At 34.9% G+C, this 23,972-nt stretch overlaps 1 protein-coding gene and 1 long non-coding RNA gene across 2 annotated transcripts; one reads left to right on the forward strand and one right to left on the reverse strand.

The window, feature by feature from the left end:
• Positions 1-3,189: 3,189 nt before the first annotated feature.
• On the forward strand, positions 3,190-10,413 carry LOC132285173 (putative late blight resistance protein homolog R1A-3). Its single transcript, XM_059787340.1, has 2 exons — positions 3,190-6,548; positions 10,166-10,413. Exon 1 carries the CDS (start codon positions 3,322-3,324, stop codon positions 6,523-6,525), a length of 3,204 nt encoding a protein of 1,067 aa, XP_059643323.1. The 5' UTR covers positions 3,190-3,321; the 3' UTR covers positions 6,526-6,548; positions 10,166-10,413.
• On the reverse strand, positions 6,737-12,354 carry LOC132285174 (uncharacterized). Its single transcript, XR_009472461.1, has 3 exons — positions 12,127-12,354; positions 9,545-9,625; positions 6,737-8,622 (listed from the first exon to the last, which is right to left on the reverse strand). It is a non-coding gene; the product is annotated as an uncharacterized LOC132285174 (long non-coding RNA).
• Positions 12,355-23,972: the final 11,618 nt, after the last annotated feature.

Below are 23,972 nucleotides of genomic sequence, written 5' to 3' on the forward strand. Positions count from 1 at the left end.
AAATACCCTTCTTGAAAAAAATAAACAAAATTAACCCATATATCCTACTTTCTCTCTCTAAGCTCTCAATCTCCTCAATCGCCGCCGCCACCACCACTACCACCACCCACCACCCACCACCCATTCTCTCTTCACTCATCGCCACCACCGTTCACCCTTTATGTGATTCCTGCAAATAAAGCAAAAACGGCTTCTATCAAAAAAAAAAAAAAAAAATTATATGTATGCATTTATATATACACACAAACATACATATATACAGTGACCACCATCACCATGGCCACTCCCACCTCCTCCACCGTGCCCATCTTCTATCCACCCTTACACTACCCATCATCACCATAACCCACTCCTTATCTCCCCCTCTCCACTATAATCCACCCTAAATCGCTGTCGCCGGCTTTGCGCAGCACCACTGCCTCCATCCTCCTCCTCCTCGGTGTCACCGGCCAATTGCGGATTTTGTTGTCAATTCCAGCAGATCTTATTGTTTTCTTACTTGGGTTGATTTTGTGTTTTCTTAGTGATCACTACTATTTTGGGAGTCATAAAGAAATATCGCTAATCGAAAATTTTGGATATTGGTGGCCCAAGTTGTGGCGGTGGCGGTGGAGTAATCAAGCGTATCCTATGGAATTGAAGATCACAGATGAATGTCTGTCTCCAACTTTCAGCCATTGGGTTTTGCAATTGGGTGCTAAGATTATTGATTTCCTAGGCGACTCGGCCACTGTTGTTTTCGGCATTCAGATGCAGTACGTTCCTGGCGGGGAGTGGGTGATTTTTTTTGGATCTTCTTTCTGTATGTATTATATATTTAAGTATCCTTTTCTTTGTGTAGTTATATATATATACACACACACACACTATATAATGCAATTGTATGTATTATATGTATATATAAGAGTTGATATGTATACCCCAAATGCCACTCACCATCGCCTCCTTCACCACCTTCACGCAGGGCATTTTTTATTATTATTTTTTGAATCAATGGGTTATGGATTTTGCAGAGATGATAATGTTGAAGGTTGGTGATAAGAGTCTATTTATGTGGCTAAAGAAGCAGGGTATGTATTAGGCTTGAGATTTAATTACATGCAATGGTATCACTTCTTGGAGTTGGAACTTGATATGTTTTATCTCTCTCTCTCTCTCACACACACACAGACACACACACACACACATATTGCTTCTGGTTCTTTGTTTTTGTGGATTCATTGAACCGAAATCAAGTTGATTTTTGGGCACAGAGTGTGTATATATATATAGAGAGAGAAAGTATAGAGGGTTAGTTTTGTCCATTAAAATAAGAGTTAATTACACTCACACTCTCTAAGGTTTGTTCTATTGACAGCCATATGAAAGTTGGTCACGTTTTTAAGCACTCACACCCCTTGTAATAAATTGCAGCCAAACAGTTCCTAAAAAAGTAGGAAAAGACATTATTACCCTTTAAAAAAATAATAATCCTTGATTAAAAATATGAGAGTATTTAAATGGTCACGTTTTTTAGCACTCACACCCCTTGTAATAAATTGCAGCCAAACAGTTCCTAAAAAAATAGGAAAAGACATTATTACCCTTTAAAAAAATAATAATCCTTGATTAAAAATATGAGAGTATTTAAATGACTCAAATACCTCTCTTTCCCCTCTTTCTTCACACACTGTATTTTATACATTTACAGACACACATAAATATAATATGTTGGATCCCTACCGCCTCCGCCGGCATTTTCTGGGTTTGGTCCTCTTCGGCTCCGGCGTGTTGGCATTCGCACCTCGCCGGCTATCGCTTTTCACCTTTCCTGCCACCACATCGCCACCCATTTGAACCCACAACAATCCCAATCAAACCCATGACGATCTCAAATCATAGCCACCACTCTCTCTCTTTAAATTGAAAATTAGAAGCAAATCAGAGCTGCAAGTATCATTTTGGTCTTGCGTACTGTGTTTGTCATCGAAATCTGACCAGCTCGATCGGAATCCGCCGGGAATGTACTGCGGCTGGACTTGTAATTTTTTTTTTTTTTTGGGAGCTTTTCTCACCTACAGGTCTCCTAACAATAAATTGAGGCTTGGCACCAAGACCATTCGCTGGAGAACAAGAATTGAAGACGAGGTGACCCTACATGGTTTTGTACAAATTTTGTTTTGGTTTTGACAATAACCCATAGTTTTATCAGATACGCACCTCCAATATGGTTTATGTATATATTATTATATTTTTAATATAACAAATTTGGATTGGTGTTGTGTGAATCAAATATCACACACAAAAAAAAAAAAAATCACATTGCAAGTGGTATTGTCCCACTTTCCTCTTTTCATATTACATTATATTATACTGAATTTAATATTACTAGTACTAACCTCCATTCACATGAACCACCACTTCCATACATGTATGTGTGTGTGTGTATATATATATTACAGTTATATATAATTAATTATAATTTTTTTTTTTTTTGGCATGAAAGGATAGTTTAGTTAAATAAATTGAGTTGTAAAGGTTAAAAAGGTAATTTCATAGTCCAAATAGGTCAACTATCAAGTCAAAGGACAATAATGTCAATTCATCATGTGCAGAAGATCAGAGGGGTGTATTTGTTAACTTTATGAAACTTGAGGGGTGGTCATTGTTAAAAAATAGATCAACTTTTATTTGGTTGTCAATAGGGCAAACCTTAGGGGGTTTGAGTGTAATTAACCCTTAAAATAATTAGGAAGGTTTAAATGGTAATTTCATTATTCAAATTGGTCATTCACGAGTCAAAGAGTAATATGATCAATTTACCTTGTGTCAGAGGTGATAGGGGTGTTATTGTTAATTTTATCAAACTTGAAGGGGTGTTATTGTTAAAAAATGGATCAACTTTCATCTTAGGGCAAGCTTTAAGTCTAATTAACCCTTAATTAACCCTTATTAGTTTCATTAGTCACCTATTATTAAGAGTTCCAATAAAAATAATTTTGCCACCAAGGACAACATAAAGTCTTTACATGATATAACTAATCACATTTGCTGTATCTTTTTTTTTTTTTTTGTTTTTTTATCATACATTTGCTGTATAACATTTCTACTCTTTCCACCAAATTTCTATGGGTGGACCCCATAAACAACATGTTTGAATTTTATTGTAAAGACTAAAGACAGTTGGTTTCCGCGTTGCGACCACCCAAGTCCAATTTTTGTTGACTAGCTGTAGCTAGTGCGACTAATATACACATTCTCAAGTGAACAGAATGGTAGTAGTCAAGAGTTGAATCATAACTATAGTTCATCAGATCTTTCCGAGAGGTCCAAAAAATTGAGATGACAGACACTGCGGCAGATTTTCTGTTGGAGTACTTGATGCAGCTCATAAACTGTGACAACAAATTGATTGTAAAAGTATACGAGGCCAAACTCATTGAGAAGGATCAAATCGAATGGGTTTATGAGGCGATGCAGTTCCTGAGGATATTTCTCAAGGATGCAGAGGACATGCGAAACAAGCATGACAAGAAAAAGGTGCAAGAAGTTGTGGCAAAAATTAGAGATGTGATTCATGAGGTTGAAGTTATCATAGATTCGTGCCTACTCGATGCTGCTGTCACACCGGAGGACACAGAAAATTTCGAATTTCAAGTGTCGAGGAGGACACACAAAATTTCGAATTTGGATGCTGCTATCACACTGGAGGAGGACACAGCAAATTTCGAATTTCAAGTTTCTGAGGAAACATTGGCACGGGATGAGGAAACACTACACGTAACTATGGATTTGGGACCTATAGAAAAACAGGTATGTATTTGCAAATTCATTTCCCAGATGATGATGAAAATCCGGATATTCGTCTCCCAAATGTTGACGACGAAAGCCAAATTGTGTCCACAAGACTTGGAAATTCGACCTGATCCCGAATTGCGTCCAGAAGAGTTGGAAATTCGATCTGATCATAAATTGTGTCCACAAGACTTGGAAATTCGACCTGATCCCGAATTGCGTCCAGAAGAGTTGGAAATTCGATCTGATCATGTTAGGTTCGACAAAATTCATCGCCTGAAATTTCTTGAATTCAATTATTCTCATGATGAGGAAATTCATCGCCTCAATCTTAATGACTGTCAGTATGATGACAATTTTTTGGTGCAGAACAATGAAAGTGAGGAAAATATTTTTCCTAGCTTTGATATTTTTTGGACAGGAATTAAGTCTCTCGTCGCTGATAAAATTCATCATGGCTTAGAGGGGGTCATAGAAGAGATTAAGGTTATTAAGGAAAAAGTGATGAGGATTTACGAGAAGAAGATGTACGTCTTTGGAGCCTTTCAAATTGAGAAGTCTTCTCGTCGACGTCCAGTAAGAGCCACCAGCCACACAGTGGAGAGAGAAATCGTAGTTGGATTGGAGGACGAAACAACCGCGATCATTAATTTGCTTACTGAAGGGCATGAAAAGCAGTTAAAGGTTATTCCAATCGTCGGGATGCCTGGACTCGGTAAGACAACTCTAGCCACAAGACTGTACAATGATTCTCTCATAGTCTATCACTTTTATGTTCGTGCATGGACTTCTGTGTCTCAAGTATACCATAAGAGAGATTTGTTGCTTAACATTTTAAATTCTGCAAACATTCATCTTGCTTGTGACAAATTAGGCGATGAAAAATTAGGTGAAGCGTTGTACAGACACCTAAAGGGTAATAGATATCTCATTGTCATGGATGACATTTGGAATATCAGTGCTTGGAATGATTTAAAAAGATACTTGCCAAATGACAACAATGGTAGTAGAATTATTTTCACTACTCGGCTTGGAGATGTGGCCGTGTCTTTGCATGCTAAACCTCACCATTTGCGGTTTCTAAATGAAGATGAAAGTTGGGATCTACTACGACAGAAGACATTTCTGGATGAAGATTGTCCTCCAGATTTGACAGAAATAGGAAGAAGAATTGCAAAAAAATGCGGAGGACTGCCACTTGCAATTGTTGTTGTATCAGGAGTACTTCTCGCAAAGAATAACAAGACGCAAGACTGGTGGAGGCATATTGCTGAAAGTTTAAGTTCATATATTGTTAGTGACCCGAAACGATACATGGACACATTAGCATTGAGTTACAACTACTTGCCTAATCACTTGAAATCATGCTTCCTCTATTTCGGAGCATTCCCGGAAGATTATGAAATCCCAGCGTGGCAGTTGATATGGTTATGGATTGGCGAGGGACTTATAAGGCAAAATGAGTCAAAAGGCTTGGAGGATGTGGCAGAGGATAACTTGATGGATTTAGTTGGCAGAAGTCTAGTAGTTGTCTCCAAGAAAAGATCTGATGGAAGAATCAAATCATGTCGTATCCATGATCTCTTGCGTGATTTTTGCTTGACAAAAGCGCAGGAAGAGAATTTTCTCCACCAGATTTTCAGGTATAAACAAACTTCTTCTTCAAGTCTTGACACAAATAAGCTACTGCGCTTATGTACCAATTCTCACCTTGATGATTATATTGGTATAAAGCATCATGCTCTATACGTTAGGTCTTTCTTGTTCCTCGACCGTTCATTTCATGACTTCTCTAAGAAGATGGATGTGTCATTTATTTGTCGAAACTTAAAACTTCTTCGGGTTTTGAATTTATCATCCTTCAGTGTCCACTACTTTCCTAGAGAAATACAATTGCTAATTCACTTGAGATATTTGGCACTTCACTATGCTAGCCATGGAAATTTCAATTCATCTATATCCAACCTCTGGAACCTAGAAACTTATATTGTTGGGGGATCTGGAGGTCATGTCTCTTTACCAGATAATATGTGGAAGACGGTGAAGTTGAGGCATTTGTATACTAAGCATCTTTTTAAACTCCCTCAGGCAATCAATCTCCACTCTCACTCGGCATTATATAACCTACAAACCATAGGCAACTTAGATCTTAGATCTAGAAACAAACTAGTCTTGGCATTGATGCCCAATCTTAGAAAAGTGAAGTGTGTGTCTGATGATTTTCCTAAATTGGACTTCCTAATTAATCTTGAAGCATTGCAAGTTAGTTACAATGGGGTCAAAAGAAATGGAAAGCTTCCTCAAACAAGTTGGTTCCCCCCCAATCTTAAGAACCTGACTTTGTCATCCTTTCGTTTACCTTGGGAGGAAGTATGGACCCTTACAAGGTTACCCAACCTTGAGGTTCTCAAATTATCACATGAGGCCTTCGAAGGATCAACGTGGGATTCAAATGATAGTGAGTTTCGCACATTAAGATTTCTGAAATTACGGGGCCTGGACATTGAGCAGTGGAACGCCTGCAGTAATCACTTTCCCCAACTTCAGCGGTTGGTGTTGGATTGTTGTAAACAACTCAAAGAGATCCCTAGTGGTTTAGGGGATGTACCTACATTGGAGATGATTCAGCTGCAATATTGTAGCAGCTCTGCTGAAACCTCTGCCAGACAAATTCAAGAAGAACAAGAGAGTTTGGGCAATGACGGGCTTAAGATCTTTGTTCAGAGTTGGCGCCAGCCGCGCCACAACTAGATGATCTTTAATTTGAGGATGAGGTACATATTATATAGCATACAGACTCATTTGATTAATGTTTTTCTACCATTTCCAACTCTGCTGCTGCTTCTTCTTCTTCTTACTGTATTTTTTCTAGCATTTACAATAGTAATAGTTAAGTAAACTAATACTGTTGTATTTCTAATTAATCTCTAATTTTTTATGTATTTTATCTCTTAATCATGCCTTTTACGGACTACTAGATCAGGAAAAAAACAAATAAAAATAGAGAGTTTTGCAGCATAAAGAATACATTGTCAATGGGCATTTGGATGTTCTACTAAAATCTGAATGATTTGTGTTATATCTACTCGGCTGATGTTTTGAAAAACTAACCTAGTAAATTGACTTGTGTATGATTTTTAGTGTATAACTTCTTTTGAAAACTTCATTATGATAGATTTCCTCTCCATAGTTGAGTTCATAATCTAGTAAGTTCTTGAATGTGATGTATACAACAGTTTTGCTGCTTTTGCATGAATATATTTACCTTCATCTGTGATTTTGTATGACATGTTGCACGTCTCATATTTTGGTGTGCATCCATGTTCAAACAATCATAACAGTTATGTGAGAAGTTGATATAAGATTAACCCTAGGGCGGTGATTAAGAAGGTATAGGTCTTGGATTCAATTCCCCTCTATTGAGACTAGACTACACAAAGTTTCTCCCAAGATTAAAATTGGCACGCAGTATTGACTCAAAGCAGCTATTTGATTATAAATTCTCATAAATATATATGAATGCAAGCATCCTTTAGTTTTGTTTTAGAGCAGAATTAACTGATACAAGATACATATCTACAAAAATTTCAATAGAGAGCTTATCTGCCCCTTAACCCAAAAAGAAATACCTTATTGCTAGATATGTCTTAAATTTGCCCCTCAATCCAACTTTGAATACGCTCAGTAATGACTTTATTTTGGCTGGTTAGAACATGAATCATCATCATCATCCTTGCCTTTATAGATTGGGTCTTCCACATAATTTTGGGTCTTCCACATGAATTATCTTTTTCAATTCTTTCTTATTACATACCACTTCTTCTCTTATATTTAATTTTCAAAATTCATTTTTATTAATTCATCCCATGTAAGTTTTGGTTGGCCTCTAGTTTTCCTCTTTTAAGAGGTGTATTATCGGGTCTACTTTGAATATGGCCATACCACCTAAGCCTACTTTACCCAATTTTATCATTTGTAGGTGGTAAACTTAGTGTTCCCCTCACACATTCATTAAAGATCCCATCTCTTCCAATTACTACTATCATCCAATGGAGCATACTCATTTCCGTTATATGAATGCGTTGTTCTTGCGTCTTTTTTAACCTCCAACACCCGCTCCATTTAATATAGCTAGTCTAACAACTGTTCTATAGAATTTTCCTTTTAATTTATTTGGTATGCTTTTCTCACAAAGGATACAACTAACTTGCCTCCATTTTGTCCGCCCTGCTCCAATCGTACTTACTACATCTCCAGACATAATATATGTAATGCAAATTTGATAACGTAACAAATAATGACAATATAGGCATTACAATTCAAGAACAATTAAAGTGTTACACAATTTTTTTTTTTTTTTTTTTTGTTACTTAGGATCATGGTTGGTACAAAAGCAACCGATTAATGAAAGGAAGGATTTGCCTTTAAGAGTAAAAATAGCCCAATTTAAAAGGTCAGACAAGTGAAAATGAGGCCATTGAATAGAGCCTTTAGCAGAGAAAAACACCATATTCTATAGGGAAAGAGAAAATGAAATATAAATGGATAGAAACCATTTCTATTCCCTATCTTCTCTCTACAAAAAACACAGCTTATATTTAATAATTAACCCCATTTCAGCCATTCTATGTTGAGTTCTAATCAGTCTATCTCGAATGACTAGCCAAAGAAAGAAAGAGTGCTTAGGAATATGTTTAGGGAACCAACCAATACAATACCAGGCCATTCTATTTTGATGGACGGATTATCCTACGCTGAGCTAATTGTAGAAGGCCAATGCCACTGCCCCTCTCTAAAGACATCAGCAACCTTAGCTGCTTTCCGTAGACCATCTTCAAATCTGCACCACTGTAAAGAAATTGAACCACCGGTAAACCATCTTCAGGATGTAAAGATCATAAATATTTGGCCAGAATTTAAAATTCGCCATTCTAATTAACACAATTGCATACTGAGCAAATGAAGAACACAAACATTCTGAACTAAAGGAGAAGCATAATCCTAGGATCCCCTTCGTGTGTTACAATTTCCTATTATGCTCAAACAAAAATGCTGACAGGAGTAACAATAGAAGGCAATCAAACTTTAATTATCCAATATTAAACCTGATCTGCTAAGAAACTAATTTCATCAAGAAATAACAGCAATAAATCTGATGCATACATCACACCGCCATGTTGCAGATAAACAAAAACAAGTAAATACTCGAGCTGGTGCACGTCAAGCAGCTGAGTAAGATCATTAATAAAAGAATTCCAATCCAGAACATATAAGGCCAGCTCAACAGGAAACTCTGATTAGCATCACAAATTTGCATTACTACCGAAATTTTGATGTGTAAACCATCTTCTGCATGTAAGATCAGAAAAAAAAAAAAAAAAAAACTAAAGGTATATGGCTATAGTCCGAAGACCACCATTCCAATTCACAAACTTGCAGACACAGCAAAAACCGGGAGCAAATGAGAGTGGAATACCAGTAGATCAGCCATGAAAAGGATTTTGGTGGCATAGAGCATTTAGAAATGCCTCATTCTCTGCACACCCACCTGTCAGAGGGGGACCTATCAACAACTTCTACAATGTCATTTTGACTAGTAATAGCATCCTTATATTCATTGGTATAGAAACTGCTATTTCTTTCCCTCCATATCACTTAAATGGTTGCTGCAAAAGTAATCGAGTAAGGGAAGAAAGGATTTGCCTTTTAAGAGTCAAAATAGCCCAATTTCAAAGGTCAGATCAGTGAAAATGAGGCCATTGAATAGTACCTTTAGCAGAGAAAAACACCATTCTATAGGTGAAAGAGCAATCAAAATAGAAATGGCCGGCATCTATCCTCCACCTTCTTTCTACAAAAAAACACAGGTTATATATGTAATCAACCCCATTTTAGCCACTCCATGTTGAATACTAATCAGTCTATCTTGAATGGCCAGCGATAGAAAGAAAGCAAGCTTAGGAATATGCTTAAGGAACAAAACAATATCATACCAGCCCACCCTGTTTTGATGGACCCTGCACTTATCCCAGGCTGAGATGATCGTAGAAGGACCATCAGAAGGGCCCCACATTAATCCATCTTCTAGAGCTATGTTAAGATGTTCAGCGCATCTCCTGAGTTGCATTAGCTCTAAAGAGTTGGAAGAAAGCCAATGCCACTCTGATTCGTTTGAGCCCGTGTACATGGTTGACTAAGTGAAAATTACTAATTGTGAACCTATAGGTTAACTAATATTTAGCAGTTTTAGGTAGAGGAAATGGTTGTGTAGTGGTTGTGTGCAATTGATTAATGACATATTAATTATTTATCATGAAGATGGGGTTACAAATTTAATATTGAATTACATCCATAGCTAAATTTACTAATCAACAGCTTTGTTATTTTACAGGTACTTGATGAGGCATGTGGCAGAGGCATGTGCAAGCTAAGTTGTCATTTTTATATATTTTTTAATAGTTTATATTTTACTTGCAGTAAGAATTGTTTTGTAGTAGTTATGGAGCTGGATTTTATGTTTTTGATAGTATGGATGATGTTGACTAGTTATTATGGATTTAATTGTAGACTTTATTTAATAGAATTTACCTATTATTTGGGGCCTTGGTAGTAAATGCAACGGATGTGGTTATTTGATTATGTTTCTAGTTAATGCACCAAGTTTGGATATGGGACAAAATGCACCAATATGTGAATTTGGGAGCATGACCTTGCCACTATATACATACATACAAACACACATATATATATCCTTTGGATACTGTTGGAGGAATTCTAATTGATGTGGTTTGAGGAAAGGATCAGAGTTGTTAATGCTACTGATTTCCATATTACCATGGACATCTTGATGAATCAAAGAAGAAAGATTGTTGGGTGCAACTTTAATATTTCTATCAGATGCAATTCACTGAACACAAGGTATTATGTGATGGAATATTATACTCCATGAACAGCATATGAAAAATAAAATAAGTTAAATATGGAACATATAATATCTCACAAGAAACAATATGGTTCTTGAAACGAAACTCATTACATAAAATTAAATAAGAAAAATAAACAATATAACTCATGACATAAAATTAAATAAGAAACATAAACAAAAGTTCAAATCTCTTGTCTACTTGTCGTCCTTCCATTCATTAGAACATGTTAGCTGTTGAGTTTTCTCTTCAAACGACACTCCATTCATATGATGTTTCAAACTTTGTGTTCAAGCTTTGGAAATCAGTGTGTAGAACTAAAGAGCAAGGAGGGAATGTGGAACAAAGTGGCTATGATTAGACATGTTTGGGAGCTTAACAACAGCAAATCATCTAGTCCCGGGGGTTCACATTGTAGTATTGTACACCAAAAAATAGGAAACATATATTAAATTCTACTAGGAATGAGAAAATTCAGGGGGCACTTTCCATACTATTTAATATACAATTGAATATATTTATTAGTTTTAATAAAATGTTCCTAACACTTAAAACTTTGTTCCCTACACATTCTAACAATGTAGTCAGCTACACTAGACCACCCTAGTTCATAAACTTCCAAGCCTATATTTGAATACAAATATCATTAAGCTTTTTTTTTTTTTTTTAAAGAAAATTCCTCTTAACTTCAGCTTTGTAAAACCAACCACTTCAAAGGTCACAATAAACCTATTCCGAATAAGTGTGTGTAAAAATCTATCATGTGAAAGTCAAACAGGAAAAATGTTGGAGCAGACAACAGATTTATCCATATATATATAACATGCATATGTATATGTATCAATCAGAGTATACTCCACTGTTAGTTTTCATTGCAACAACACAATTTTGGGAAGCATTGTGGAAATTGTTTTGTATTGGTATAACACAAATGTAGTGACAATAATCACGATTTGTGCTAACCTTCGTATTAATCACAATTTATTAAGTCAATAACAACCGACATGGATTAGGGTTCAAAAAATATACACGCATTTCATCAAAAACTAGGTATTTTCATTTTGAAAAACTGCAATTTTAATTTGATAATAATAATAATAATAAAGGAATGATTGCAAACAAATTAACAAAATAGTGAGAGATGACACAAATTAATGATCAGAAGTGATTTGAAGTTTTTTCTTAGGTACTTGGGGATTTTAAATGCAAACAAAAATTTCAGAAGGAGCTCATTTAAAAATAAAGCCAGGAAGCGTATTTAAAATAATTGACACAACACTCATGTAAAAAATCAATTTTTCATAATAACCACCACCATCATCATTAGACAAAAAGTTTTCTAGCTTGCAAATCCATGAAATATGAAGCAAATATATTTACCCAAAAAAAAAAAAAAAGTGAAGCAAATAATATAAAATCCAAATATTACCTGTTCTTCAGCACTAAGTCTTCAATTCCAATCTTCTTTCATGTAACAATCTTTCTGTACGCTTTGAGTGCACATTACAAAAACAACTCTGCTTTGCTGTGTTTCTTTTCAGCAGGTAAAGTAGAGAGGACGTACACCAAAGGGAGACATTTTTAGACAATTGGTCCCGATAATTACTATTGAACTCGTAAAAAAGTTTTAAAATAAATAAATAATAGCAATAAGTTTTCTAATGAAAAGAGATTTATATACCTTTAATGGATTGTTATGACATCTATGTCTATACATACAATGGCAGATTTATACATACCTATAATGGATTGTTATGACATCTGTGTTTATGAGTCGATTTGAGTTTCAGTTCTATATTTATTGTGGAGACCATTATTTTTCAAGCCATGGTTGTGTTAGGCTTTGTTTGGTACAGTGAGTTTGAAGGGAAAGGATAATATTAGTTATGAGGGAAAGGGAAAGGGAAGGGAAGGAAAATGAAGGATAATTTTAAATTTTCATTGCGTTTGGTTGATTAATGAAGGAAAAGAAAGGAAAGGACAATAATTGTGTTTGGGAAAAGAAAGGAAAAGAAATGGAAGGGAATTATTTTAACATATGGACTATTATACCCCTTTATATTTATATTATATATATATATATATATATATATATATATATATAGTTTCATGTACTTGCCAAAAAAAAATAATAATAATAAATAAATAAATAAATAAAAATTAGGGCAAATCATTTCAGCCTCCCTAATCCTCCATCTCTATTATATATATATATATATATATATATATATATATATATATAAAGTCTTTAACTTGAGGCCATAAGAAAAGAAAAATAAAAAAATAGGGCAAAGCCTCCCCAATCTCGCTCCATCTCTGCAACTCCTTCTCAACACTGAACTTGGCCTCTCTCTCTCTCTCTCTCTCTCTACAAGAATCAGAAATTCAAAACCCATATATTTCCAGTTTATCTATCTGTTTGCAAGAATCAAAAGTTCAAACCCGTATCGATGTATCATTTCAGATTGTTCAAAAAATCCAAAACCCATATCCTTCAGTTTCCATGGCTGCTGTTCCAGTTCGGGTCGCCGTTCCAAGCTTCAATCACCGGCGGTCTCTCTCTCTCTCTCTGCAATCTTGAGGGTAAAATTAGCATCTGAAATCACCCATCAAGCCTCTCCTTCCCTTTCCCTTCATTTCCTCCCATTTTTGGGAGGTTAAGAAATCTACTGTTGAAGGCACAAGCTAACCCTCCAAACCCTTCCCTTCACTTCCCTTTCCTTCCAACAATTTTTGCCAAACACACATTTTTAATCCCCCTCCATCACCTTCCCTTCCCTTTCCTCCCTTTTCTACTCTACCAAACTGACCCTTAGGCTTTGTTGGGAGAAAAGAAAGGAAAGGATTACAAGAGAAAAGAAAAGAAAAGAAAATAAAGGAAAGAATTATATGAGAAAAGAAAAGAAAAGAAAATAAATGAAAGGATTATAAGGGAAAAGAAAATAAAGGAAATGAAAAGATAATTATAATTTATTTTTATGTTTGGATAGATATGAGAGAAAAGAAAGGAATTGGTAATATTATTGTTTGGATAGTACAAAGGAGAGGGAAAGGATAATAATAAAATTACCATCTTACCCTTTTGATAGGGGTTAGTAGGGCAAAATCATTTCAGCCTCTCATCGCCTCCATCTCTGATCCTCTCTATCTCTCTCCCCAACAGCATATTCCACTTCTTTATGCCGGCGCTAAGAATGATAGACTCTCTTGTCTCTGTTAAGAAACTATAGGTTCCAAGTTCAACAACCTCTCTTTTTCACTGATCTTGTTACACGAAAATGACTCACTCGGATTCCACTTTAGCTTATTGACTTCAATCATTTTCTTGCAAGAAGATCAGCTCAAAATCCGTACCGTATCGATTTAAAACGAAAGGGTCCGATATGGATTTCCTTGGTAGAATATTCCGAAGGGGATGTCTAATACAAAATCTTCCTATTAGTTTGATTATTGGCATATCATTTCAGATTGGTCCAAAAATCAAAACCCATATATTTCAAGCTTGCCCCCCTCTCTCTGCAACTGCGCAACTCTCTCTCTCTTTCTCTCTCTGCAACTGCAAACTACATATATATATATATATATATATATATATATATATATTTCATCCTCCCCAAATCAAAGCTTTAGCCAGCTGTCTCTCAACTATCTTGCCTTTCTCTGTAATTTGCTCCATTTCTCTCCAAATCCCTCCAAATCTTGTTAATTTTGAAGGGATTCTAAATGAGGGATTTGGAAGGATTGCTATCCCTCCAAATCTCTCCAAATCATTTCTTTTCTCTCCTATTCCTCCCATCGAAACACACTCATCACTATCCTTCCCTTTCTTTTCTCCCCAAATCCCTCCAAATCCCTCAATCCAAACGAAGCCTTAAGGTTTCACACATATAATTGAAAAATATAATAGATAAAAAAAAAAAAAAAAAAAAAAAACCGTGGTTTGGCAAATTGCTTAGTCCACGGGCGCAAAATGACTAACTTTGCTTCAAAAACTTGATTACACACAATTCTCTCTCACAATTTCAACTCTCTTTTTCTCTCTACAATTTTCTCTCTTACACCCATATCTATTTATAAAGTTGTCAAACTCAAATCCTTGTTGGATAAGGATTAATTTGCCTACAAGCAGTTACTATATTAATCTCCAACACCTACAAAGAGTTACCATATAGTTTCCAAACTAATAGATGTATAACCTCTTCCCCAAATCATTCGTTTTTATAGTTTCTAAACTAATAGATATACAAACTCTTCCCCAAATCTTTCGTTTTTTTTCAGCCTTCCAACCAATTAGGAAATTGTTTGTCGCAGTTTCCAATAACTTGTGGTCCAAGTTGAACCGGTTTAACTTTGGCAGTAGCCAAAGTCTACAAGTTTGAACACCCTAATTATTCACGTAATAAACTCGTGATCAAAATATGTCTTCACGTATGTGCTCTACCTTGAACAAGGATCTTTTCATAGTTTTACCTTAACTAAATATTTCTCCACCACAAATAAAGCACTATGATGAAATTGAGAACACTCTAACAATCTCCACATTTTCTCAATTTCATCATTCTTCTTCTTGTCGTTCTTCGCCGCACCACTATACTCATCTATTTTTAGCAAATTCCAAGTTCAAATAATTACACTTGGAATCTACTCCGATGCTCTTGCAATTTTCAAGACTTCTTTCTTCTCTTGTTGTTCTTAATTATTTATTCTAGTGGATCTCGAAACAGGCTTCCATTCCGTATTTACAATTGCTCCACCTAGCATAGTACTTCCTAACAGAATATAGAGATTGTTACAGAATATAGAGATTGTTGACCTTCCTTCCCAAAAGCATGACACATTGCCCTCTTCTAATCTTCATTAATCCATTTTTCATTCACACCAACAACCTTTGGAATCCAATTGCTCCCACAGAAATCACATTCCTTTTAACACTTGGAATATGTTGCACATTCGTTAGAGTTCTTACAAAATCATTCATTGTCTTGATTTTAATTGTTCTAATTTTCATAATATCGCAAGATGCATTATTCCCCCACTACAACATATTAGATTTTTACCAAGGCTTTTTAGAAGAACGCTGGTATAAGTGCAATATTACCATAGGAACGCTGGTATAAGTGCAATATTACCATAGGTGGAAGTATCAATGCTCTTTTAAAGAGCGTTGGTATAGGTCTAATAGTACCAGCATTTTTTTTTTTAAGAGCGCTCCATTCCCTCCATTATTTCCCCCGCTGATTTATATACATTTGACTATTTGGGCGCTAAACTATGTCGTTTATTTTGGGGCAATTAACACTGTAAAACACTTTCGCATTTCATTTAGCCCTAACGCTCTCTCTGCTTCAGCCGCTCTCTCTCCTTCCATCACCGGTCTCGCCCGATATTTGAATCCGTTTTGTTTTCCATCACAGCTCTCTCTCCTTCCATCACCGGTCATCACAGTTCTCTCTCTTTCCATCAGTTTTGTTGTATTCAGCTCTCTCATTCGGAATATGGATATGTAGGCGATTGTTGGCGACGACAGGTTTCTCGTGGCAGGTAATAACTCTAATTATCTCTCTCTGGCCCTTTCACTATTTCAATATACTATTTCTCTTATCTAATTGCAAGCCTTAATCTCTGTCTAATCCATCAAATGTACCAAGCCCTAACCTCTCTCTTTCCCTTTCTCTGATTCAAGAAAACCTAACCGGCCTCTTTCTTTCCGTTTCTCCCTCTTGCCTTTTCTATGATCGAAGAAAACCCTATAACCTCTCGCTTTATAAATTCACAAAACACAGACATTTTATATTATTTATAAAGTTTGACCTATGCAATGTTTGCTTTATGGAAATCTGTACAATGCAGACCAGAGCAAAAAGGGCCAATCAATTGGTAACAATAAGGTATGTTTGTTAACATGAAGTTCATATATTCTATTATTATTATTATTATTATTATTATTTTTATTCACATTTTACTGGTTTTGCATCTCAGTTATTTACTTGGAGGAATAAACAAGAGCATTAAATGTATAGATGTAGTTATATACATACGTATTTGTGGCTTCATACTTGAGAAGAGGGATTCTAAAAACTGTTATAGCTTGCAAAAGGCTATCTTTTTAATTTGCAATGTGTACTTTTAACAGGACTGACTTTGTGTATGCTAATTTGATTGTTGGTTTATGGCATTTCTTTCCAAAGGAAAGTTGGAAATGAAGGCATATATAAGATATTTAATTACTTGTTTATAACCAGAAAAGTAGTGTCTACTTATGTATGTTGGAAAAGTAGAGAGGATCAGCATTGATGAGTGGTAGTTGGGACTGTTAGAGTAAGCCCCAACTCCATTCCAAAAGCAAAAAGGAGTGTCTAGTAGTAGTTGTGATTTCTGCACAGTAAAGACACCGTTGACGTTGACGTTTCCAGTTAGCCAAAAAACTAAGAAACTGCGCTCAAAGGGAACATTTTAAGAATGATGTAGTATCAGCATTGTCATTTGATTACATATTTTAAGAATGAATGCATGTCAAAATGCCTGAAATTTTAGAGTTTGGTTCTTTTTTGTGTTATAGAAGGCCAAAGTATAATGATTTGACATTGTTTATCTTGTTATACACCCCCCTGCTTGCAGCTCCAGGACAGTGCTATATCGAACTTTGATCACTATATATTATAATGAAATGGATTTTTTTCTTCATGTTAGTATAATTTTTTTGTCGTTCTGGTGATCAATTTGACGAGTATATCATTCATACCGATCTTCTCTATTTTCTTGTTTCCAGACTTCAGTATTGTTTTCCTCATGTTCTTTGTTTTTGCACTTAGGCATCCAAAACATATACTAAGGCTGAAGTTTTCTTGCATAACAAGAGGACTGATTGTTGGATCATCATCAAAGAAAAGGCTCGTTAATACTGAAGGTTAGAAACTTGCTTCATTTAGTAGATTTATAAGTACCTTATTCTTCTCTGCCAAGGGGACTAATTAATTACATGTACATATGATCTTTTATATATACAGCTGATCATACATTCTGATTGTTTTGACACCAATTATTGCTTGGTGCTGGAGACAACATTACATAACTTCTTTTGTAGAAACTAAATTGCCCAGGTACGTAATATTACTTGTTTTCTTCCCTTTTTCTTTTTTAGTTTGGATACGTTTGCTGCACTATGTGTTTTGATTATTCATATTTGTGCATAAAAATATAATCTACATTGCTTGGTCAATATATTTATGTTTTAATCTCTTTATGTCAGTGTGGAAACTTAATTTCCCAGGTAACATTACTTGGTTTCTTTTTTGTATGATTTAGTTTGTATATGTTTGCTGCACTATGTGTTTTCATTCTTCATATTTGTGGATAGAAATATAATATATATTGCTTAGTCAATATAGTTTGATCTATATACTAAAATCAAGTTTATTTTCCAGCACTCGATCATTTCAGATATTAGGCTGGTTTTGGTGTTTTATTTAATCCTTTAAGATTGAAGTGGCTTTGAGCTGGACTTAGTTGATATCACTTGTAAAATGGTTCTTAGCAATATATCTCATGATCTAAACTACCAATGGCCTTAAAAGATTTTGGCAAGTATAAGAGATTTATTTATTTATATATGTATATATATATTTTTTCTCCCCTGGTAGCTACATAAACAGATTAGGCCCAAACAAACTAAGAACAAGAACTGAAAACAACCTTGAGGATATAAAGACTGGATAGCCCACAAAACAAAGAAGGCAAAGAAAGAAAAGAACTATAACCAACAAGAGAGCATCTCTAGCCAATACCTCCGTTGAAAATTCTTTGATATCTTTCCCTACACAAGATAAACACAGTAGTTGAGAACAAGCTTTGTTAATATAAATTTGATTGAGCTTGTTAGAGGAACCCCAAACTTGAGAAACCCAAGATGCCAGTTGATTTCCAATCGGGAGGGAGAATGTAAAATGCCACAAAACTCTTGGAAGTAAGACCAAAAAGATTAAAATAAATGGTTTTATATAATTTCCATTGGACAACCAAAAACACCCTAAAGTTTTGAGGTATTTGTTATTTCTTTTTATTGGTTTTACCTGGATTGTGCACCGCCTTTTTTTAACAAATTGATTGCATTCTTTTAAATGAATTCTCACTTTGTTGTTTGCTTTTCCAGGAAGGATAAATAATAAGCTGACAATGAAACAAACGGTTAGTGAAGTGGAAAAAGTGAGTGAAGAAAATACCGAAGCTTCAACTTCAAAATCATCCCAACCACCGCCGAAGAAGAGACGGGGCCCTACACAATGCAAGAATCACTACAACAAATTAGACTATATTCAATATGAAGGAGAAAAAAGGATCACTACAACAAATTAGGTAATCACCAGCGTTTTTTTTTATAATCATATTAATAATAGTAGTAGTTTGCAATTGCTATGATTAATTTTGTTGGATCTTAGGTTATTGTTTGTTTACTTAATATGTTGAAACTTTGGAATTGTACAGTTCCCATAAATGTTCCATTTTATTCCTCATGGTGTTATATTTATTAAAATGTTTGATTAAAATTGATTAACTAGCCTAATTAGTCTTTAATGAGATCTTTTTTTTTTTTTTTTTTTTTTTTTTTTTTTTTGAAATCTAAAATTTATTAGATCTCTCTCTCTTCTTCCCCTGTTTGGTGAATTTAACTTTTTTCTTAGAGTTGCATAAAATATAATATCTAGCTTGGTTGTTTAGATGGAGTGAAAGATCAAATGTGGTCATACATTACGACTTGGGGTTCTTCCAACTGTTTCTATCCCATTATAAATGATGTTTTCATGGTGTGCTAATCTGAATTTAGCACAAGGTGTTGGTTTAAGAACTTGAGCAATTGAAGATGCCAGTTTTTTAGTCATGTTAGGGGTAAAATCATATAGTGTAACTATAAAGCAGCTTGAAAGTCCTCATCTCCATCCCTACTTAACGTTTTACTTTTATTCATTTTGCTCTTATAAGTAATCATTAGTTTGTAGTTCTATCTCTCTTATCCTACTCTGAAATCTTGCTTGTGGAATATCTTTTGAATGCGACTTCTTATTTTAATTACTTTAGATTTGTTGTTGTGGCTTGATAATCTGACCTTGACTATATTTGTTTCATTGCTGTGTACTCAGTATCATGGGAAATATTTCATATTACAATTGGCTTGACATATTGCTGTTATCAATTTACCTGATCGGGAAATTTTGTTTTGTTGTCTTTGACATTGGTACATGGTCGTTCAGGACAAGAATTTTTCATGGGCTTTTGGATGTGAAACCATTTATTCCTTTAATTTGAAATATCCCTGAAGTTCTGAACTATGTAGGTTGGCGGATAAACTATGGGGTTTCATTTGTTTATATATGTATAAGAATATAAATGATTCTAATAACAGAACTAATAGTAAATTTTTGAAATTATTGGCCCTTAACTACTGCAGAGCCCTTATAGACTTGTACTCCACACCTGATCCAGGAGGTGCAAGAGTTTGAGATATTAAATTGCCTATTTCCACAACATTTTTTCTTTAATTGTTCTTTTTCCTATAAAGTTTGGAATTCAGTGGCGGAGGCAATTTCTCTCAACTGCCATGGCATGACAAATTTGAATGATATTATTGCTTGGACTTCTACTAATTGTCAGGTTAAGAAGAATTGGTCCCATCAGCTGCACAAAATTTCCCTTGCTTCATTGTTGCTCGTAATGCCATTGGGATCACTTCTCTCTATATTGGTTGGGGACTTGATGGTAATGTTTCATTAGATCATGTTGTGAGTTGAATGTGTTAATTTTTTTATTATTTAGGACTTAAATTGAAACTGGTTTATACTTGTCCTGTTTATCTTCAGGCTCAGTTTGGATTTCATCAGAACTGAAAGGTTTGAATGATGACTGTGAGCACTTCGAGAGTTTTCCTCCTGGTCACTTATACTCGAGCAAACAGGGAGGCCTTCGCCAATGGTACAACCCTCCTTGGTTCTCTGAGGCTATTCCATCAACGCCATATGATCCATTTGTTCTATAAGGCGTGCTTTTGAAAATGTTGGATTCATGAACTTTTTACCATTATTTATAAAAATTATAAGTCATTTTAATCATTCACTTTTTACCACTTGTTCAGGAAGGCTGACTGTGTATGCTTTATGAATGTTTGAAGGTGGAATTATGGAGTTGTATTTGTTTCTTGTGAATTAGGGAGTTGTACATGTTGGTTGTGATCTTAGGAGTTGTATGCTTTATAAGAGTTGCAATATTTGATTGATCATATGGTCTAATTTGTATCTATTCCAGCCACATATTCATATTGGTAGTAAACAAATGTTCATTAAACAAATAAACAAAAGGCAGCAAACAACAGGTTATTTAAAATAAAAAATAATAAAAAAAATGACCCTTTACCAGCGTTTTTTTAAGAATAGCTGGTAAAGAGGGAGAAAAAAAAAAAAAAAACCATAAATGGTAAAGAGTCTTTACTAGCGCTTTTTCAAAAGCGCTAGTAAAGCCCTATCAACGTTATATTCACCAACATTTTTTTAAAAGCACTGGTAATTGAATTATCAACATTTTTTTGGACTTTCACCGGTGTTTTTGAGCATTGGTGAAAGCCAAAACTGTTGTAGTGTCCATAAATACCTTACCACCTACAGTTTTGTAGGTAGCAAACCATTCCTTTAGCTTCTCCCTTATTATCACTCTCTTCTTTCGTATCTTTAGACACAACAATAGCAGCGGATGCACTCTCCTTTCTTTCTGGACAATACCACTAAATATACCCCTTTCTTCCACACTTATAACATCTTTTCTCTGATAATGGCACAAGGTTTCTTGAAGCTCCAAATCTCTTCTTCTCTTGAGCAATTAGAACTTGAGCTTGATCATCACGACTCTCTTCATCATTCAACTTTTCATTAGAGAACAAAGCACTGTTAACTTATTCCACCGAGATGGTGTCTCTCCCATAAAGCAGAGTATTGAATAAATGCTTATGGGTAGAGTGTAAAGACGTTTACAAAATAATAGTTTTATTCTCATCATTTAGCTTGACATCAATGTTAGACAAATCACAAATAATTTTGTTGAACTCACCAAGATGTTGTTGAAGGCTTATCCCATCTTTTTTTCTTGAAGGAATACAACTCTTGCTTTAAAACTAACATGTTGTTGAGATTCTTTCCTATATACAGATTCTCTAACTTCTTCCACATGTCCGCTGCTGAATCTTCACACACAATATCATCCGCAAATGTTAATCGAATTGCACACATTGCCTTCAAGTTGATCTTCGCCTAATCTGCATCTTCCGTCTTTTCTGGTTGCTTACTCAAGGCATCTTCTAGACCATGCTGAATCAGTAAATCCCGCATCTGAACTTGTCAAAGACTGAAGTTCTTTCTTCCATCAAACTTCTCAACCGCGTACTTTCCATCTAAAATAGTTGCCGCCATGGCTCTGATACTAGTTGTTAGGGTTTTACGCACACAATTGGCAAATATAGCAGATAAAAAAAAAATCACACTCAAGCAAAAACAAGATTTACGTGGTTTAGCAAACTGCCTAGTCCACGGGCGAAGAACGACTAACTTTACTTTAAAAACTTGATTACACACTATTCTCTCTCTCACAATCTCAACTCTCTTTTTCTCTCTACAATTTTCTCTCTCATACCCATATATATTTATAGAGTTTTTAAACTCAAATCCTTATTGGATAAGGATTAATTTGTCTACAAGCAGTTACTATATCAATCTCCAACACTTACAAGGAGTTACCATATAGTTTCCAAACTCAAAAATAAATGTACAACATCTTCCCTAAATCTTTCGTTTTTTTTCAGGCTTCCAACCAATTAGGAAACTATTTGTCGCAGTTTCTAATAACTCGCTATCTAAGTTAAACCGGTACATCCCTAGTTGAACTGGTTCAACTTTGTAGTAGCCAAAGTTTGCAAGTTTGAACACCCCAATTATTCACGTAATTAACACGTGATCAAAATATGTCTTTCACGTACGTGCTCCACCTTGAACAAGGATCTCTTCACAGCTCCACCTTAACTTAATATTTCTCTACCACAAATAAAGCACTATGATGAAATTGAGAGAAACACTCTAATAGGTTGTTTGGAGAGAGATTCTAGAGTGAGAGAGAAATAGTTGTGAAGGGAAATTTTAGAAAGAGATTGAAACTCGACTAACTCGTTAAAAACTGGGCCTATAACCAAACATGCCCTGGGAGGGCAATTTAGACATTAAAATTTAGTTTTTGTTAATGTTTTTGACCAGCTTTGACCCTTAAAGGAGGGAGACTAATGTGTGTCAAAAAAAGTAAGAGGTGTGATTGAATTTTTGCATTTTGGGAGAGGGGGGGGGGGGGGGGGGGGGGGGGGGGGGAACTGAATTAAACCCTAATAATAATAAGCATACAATACAATTATCCGGGATTTTTTTGTAACAGAACCAAAGGGATGATTTCGTAGTTTAGATATCATTAAAGTTAATAGAAAATATTATGGTTTATTTTAATTGTCTATTTTTTTTTTTATTAAGTATGATAATATGTCTAAATAAATTTATTTTTAATAAATATTTTTATTTATTTTTAAATAAAAGTAATATAAGAATGTAAATAATAAAAAATTTTCAAGATACATAGAGAGATAACTATTATAATACTATTACCAAAAGTTATGCATGAACACAATTTAATTTAAAAAGTGAAAAATGGGTATAATTGGTATATCATATAGTTTTCTCAAGACAGCAATTTATTTATTTGTAGGAAAAATTTGTGGGAAACTTGGGTGGTTATGAAAAGTTACATTCCCACATATATATATATATTTTTTCTTGCTAACTAAACTCTAAAAAAAACATTTACATTTCTTTCTTTTCTTACTATTTTCATCTAACCAAATTTGGTTGGGCTTTTTGTAGCTCCAAAACGGGCTTCTATACCCAGCAAGTCCTTTTCCAATTTTTATGAGTGTTTGGTGAAGTTTCTGAAATGGACTTTTAGTAAACGCAAGTGGTTTAGAAGCCCACTTTCAAAAGGCCACAAAAACCTGCTTTCTGATTGACTTCGGGCAATTAATTAAATAATAATTCCAAAAAGTTTTTGTAGCCTTCTCAGTTCATTCTCTCCCCATCTTCGTTCTCTGTAGCCATCTTCTCTGTTCATCCTCTCCCCATAAAACAATTTTGCAAGCTCCGTTTTGCGCCTGCCAACGGAAGATCGATCTGATCGTTGGCACCAAAATTTCCAGACAAATCTCCTCTT

This window comes from Cornus florida, unplaced genomic scaffold (assembly GCF_030987335.1).
Source record: "Cornus florida cultivar Cherokee Brave unplaced genomic scaffold, ASM3098733v1 CherokeeBrave_3.0.0_Hap2_Chr11, whole genome shotgun sequence".
Taxonomy (NCBI): Eukaryota; Viridiplantae; Streptophyta; class Magnoliopsida; order Cornales; family Cornaceae; genus Cornus; species Cornus florida.

Excerpts from the sequence above, each read along its gene's own strand:
- LOC132285173 (XM_059787340.1), top strand. The coding sequence starts at position 3,322 with ATGACAGACACTGCGGCAGATTTTCTGTTGGAGTACTTGATGCAGCTC.